Source organism: Cyprinodon variegatus, unplaced genomic scaffold, assembly GCF_000732505.1.
Source record: "Cyprinodon variegatus isolate N-32 unplaced genomic scaffold, C_variegatus-1.0 Scaffold81, whole genome shotgun sequence".
Taxonomy (NCBI): Eukaryota; Metazoa; Chordata; class Actinopteri; order Cyprinodontiformes; family Cyprinodontidae; genus Cyprinodon; species Cyprinodon variegatus.
In genome coordinates, this window is record NW_015150534.1 from 157881 (window position 1) to 160358 (window position 2478).

Genomic DNA, 2478 nt, shown 5'->3' on the forward strand with positions numbered 1-2478 from the left:
GGGTCAGGAAATCGATACTGAATCGAATCGCCATGATGGATGTGATTTACACCCCTAAAAGGGTGTGTAATATTCTGAACAGCTTTTATTCAGCCAGACTTGAAGTAAAATGTCTCTTTGGGTTTTAAAGGTTGCAGACACCTCCACTCAGATTCTGCTCAAGAACATTTGTTGTTTTATCTCTGAGTCTGGAAGGTTTATCATGAGACTCAACCATGCGATGGTTTTGGTTTCTCTATATTGGAAATTTGTTTTTATCTGCAGTGTCCAGGAAGAAGTTGGTAAAAAAGGTAACGCCGACCTCCTCCATCATCCTACTGGATCCTCTGGAGTCTCCTCTGACACGTTTCCTGTCGAGCTTTACTCATCTTGGTGAACTGTTCAGCCCCGCCATGGTAGGAATGTTGCCTAATGCTCATGATTTGGGATTTTGGGAATATCAAGTTTGACTTATTCTTTGTTTTAAAAACATAGAGTGAACTCATGTCTGCGGTTCTTGACACGCCGCTGAACGGTCTGGGCGTGATTCCTTTAGCCAGCTCCATCGAGGGACTGAAAACGTCCAGGAGCTGCAGAGAAGCTCTTGGTGCTGTTGTTAATGCCTGCAGAGGTGAGCACCGACACACCAACACACTTCTGAACACAGATTAGTCTAGGGAATTAAATAATTTTTTATTAGTTATAATGCTGTTAAAAAGTGTGTTTATTCCAGTTAATCCATCACTAAATAGAAAACATGGATTAAATCCAAATAGACTGTTTTCACCTTTGATTGTACGGTTTTCCCCTTAAAGCTATCAGTAACCTAACGCTGAAGGTTTGAGTATGACAATAGAGCCTCAAAAAATAACATTTTGATTAAATAATGTTGGCTTAAAGCAATACTTTAAGCCAACTTAATTTTTTTTAAGCCAAGCTTAATTTGAGATACGATAAATGGCCTATAAATGGCCTTTCAGGTCAATACACTCGGTGCGTATCGATGCTCTCTGCGGGGTTACTTTTCTCGTAAAACTCACCTGTGTAACTTTTCATCTGTCACTGAACCAATCATCTGGACCTGTTTCTGTGGCTCCTGTCAACTTTTGTCACTTGGAAACAAGCTGAGAAAGTAAACGGCCTGTGATTGGCTACTTTCCAGGAAATCCTGCCTCCTGAGACTGGCTAGTAGCATTAGCAAAGCATCTTTAGGGTGATAGTTGTTGTCTTCAATAATTGAATTCATAAATAAAATAAATAAAAATATTTAACATATATGTTTGTTTGTTGTTTTTTTTTGTTTTTTTTTACTTCTTGGCCTAAAACTTGCTGTAATCGTGTCCTTTGGGTTTTTGTTTTTTAGGAGACTTCGATGGCAGTGCTGTTATTCTGGTGTGTGGGATCAAAAATGTTGGCAAATCAACATTTATCCGGATCCTCATCAATACGTTACTGAATCAGTGAGTTCCCACAACCCATACTTTGCTTCTTTCCTTTTTTTTTAAACCATTTTGAATATTTTTTTAAGCTAATAAGCTGCTTATCATGTTTTCTGATGTTAACATGTCCGAAATGAAAGAATAACACTATGTCCTTCTCTGTGTTTATCGCAGTACTTCCAGTGTGGATTATTTGGAAGGCGATCTTGGTCAAACAGAATTCACCCCGGCTGGTTGCTTGTCGTTGTTGACCGTCAAAGAACCACTTCTGGGTGAGATTTTTTTTTTTACAGCTCGATGTTTAGTGATGAATGAACCCAATTAAGACTAGATAAATAATCAGTAATATATCCAATTTACCTTAAAGACTTAGCAGAGACACAATGGATGACGTTGTGTGTGAAATAAATGCAGATATCTATTTTAGTGCAACAGGTGCAAAGAAAAAAATATTCAAAATCTTCTATTTATATCCAACTTATTAATTCAGAGGGCAACGTTGGCAGCTTCCAGCGTGACTGATGTTCAACGGGGAAACAGGGGAGTTGCTCCTTTCTCTCTTATTGCATAAACAGGCTGCAGCTGCTGCATCTGACTCCCCGTCAGTGATCGCACCGTAAACTCATGCTTTCACATTGTTACCAAGGTCTCCAACAAATTGCTACATTTATTGCTAGTCGCTTTTTTTTAAAGAAAAAGTTACTAGATATAGCAAAGTAGTTTAGCTGGTAACAATGTTTTGACTCGTATTCTGTCCTGGCTGACAGATAGCGAACAAACGAGAGAGCCAGTAGCTGTGATTGAGGCTGCTTTACTGAATCTTCTCAGTTATTTTTTGTAAAACTGCAATACAAATGAAATATACAGTGTGTTACAATTTAGATTTAACAGTTCCAATTCTATTAAACACATAAGACAGAATTGTAAAGAAAAATGCAGCACATTCAACAATACAACAAATAAGAAGCTCATCCTGACTAGCCTCATGCTAGCGATTAGCTTCGCGATTAGCGTTAGCATTTTTAGCAGGGTTTAAACTTAAAGGAGAATTCCGGTTTTT

The 2478-nt window shown here is 38.2% G+C and overlaps 1 protein-coding gene across 1 annotated transcript in view; it reads left to right on the top strand.

The window, feature by feature from the left end:
• The window catches only part of nol9 (nucleolar protein 9), a 25584-nt gene that overhangs the window by 10218 nt on the left and 12888 nt on the right, over window positions 1–2478 (top strand). The window contains exons 3-6 of the mRNA XM_015373127.1: window positions 265–395; window positions 475–610; window positions 1343–1439; window positions 1593–1690. Of these exons, the coding sequence (XP_015228613.1) occupies window positions 265–395; window positions 475–610; window positions 1343–1439; window positions 1593–1690 (462 nt within the window). The remainder of the gene's footprint in view (window positions 1–264; window positions 396–474; window positions 611–1342; window positions 1440–1592; window positions 1691–2478) is intronic.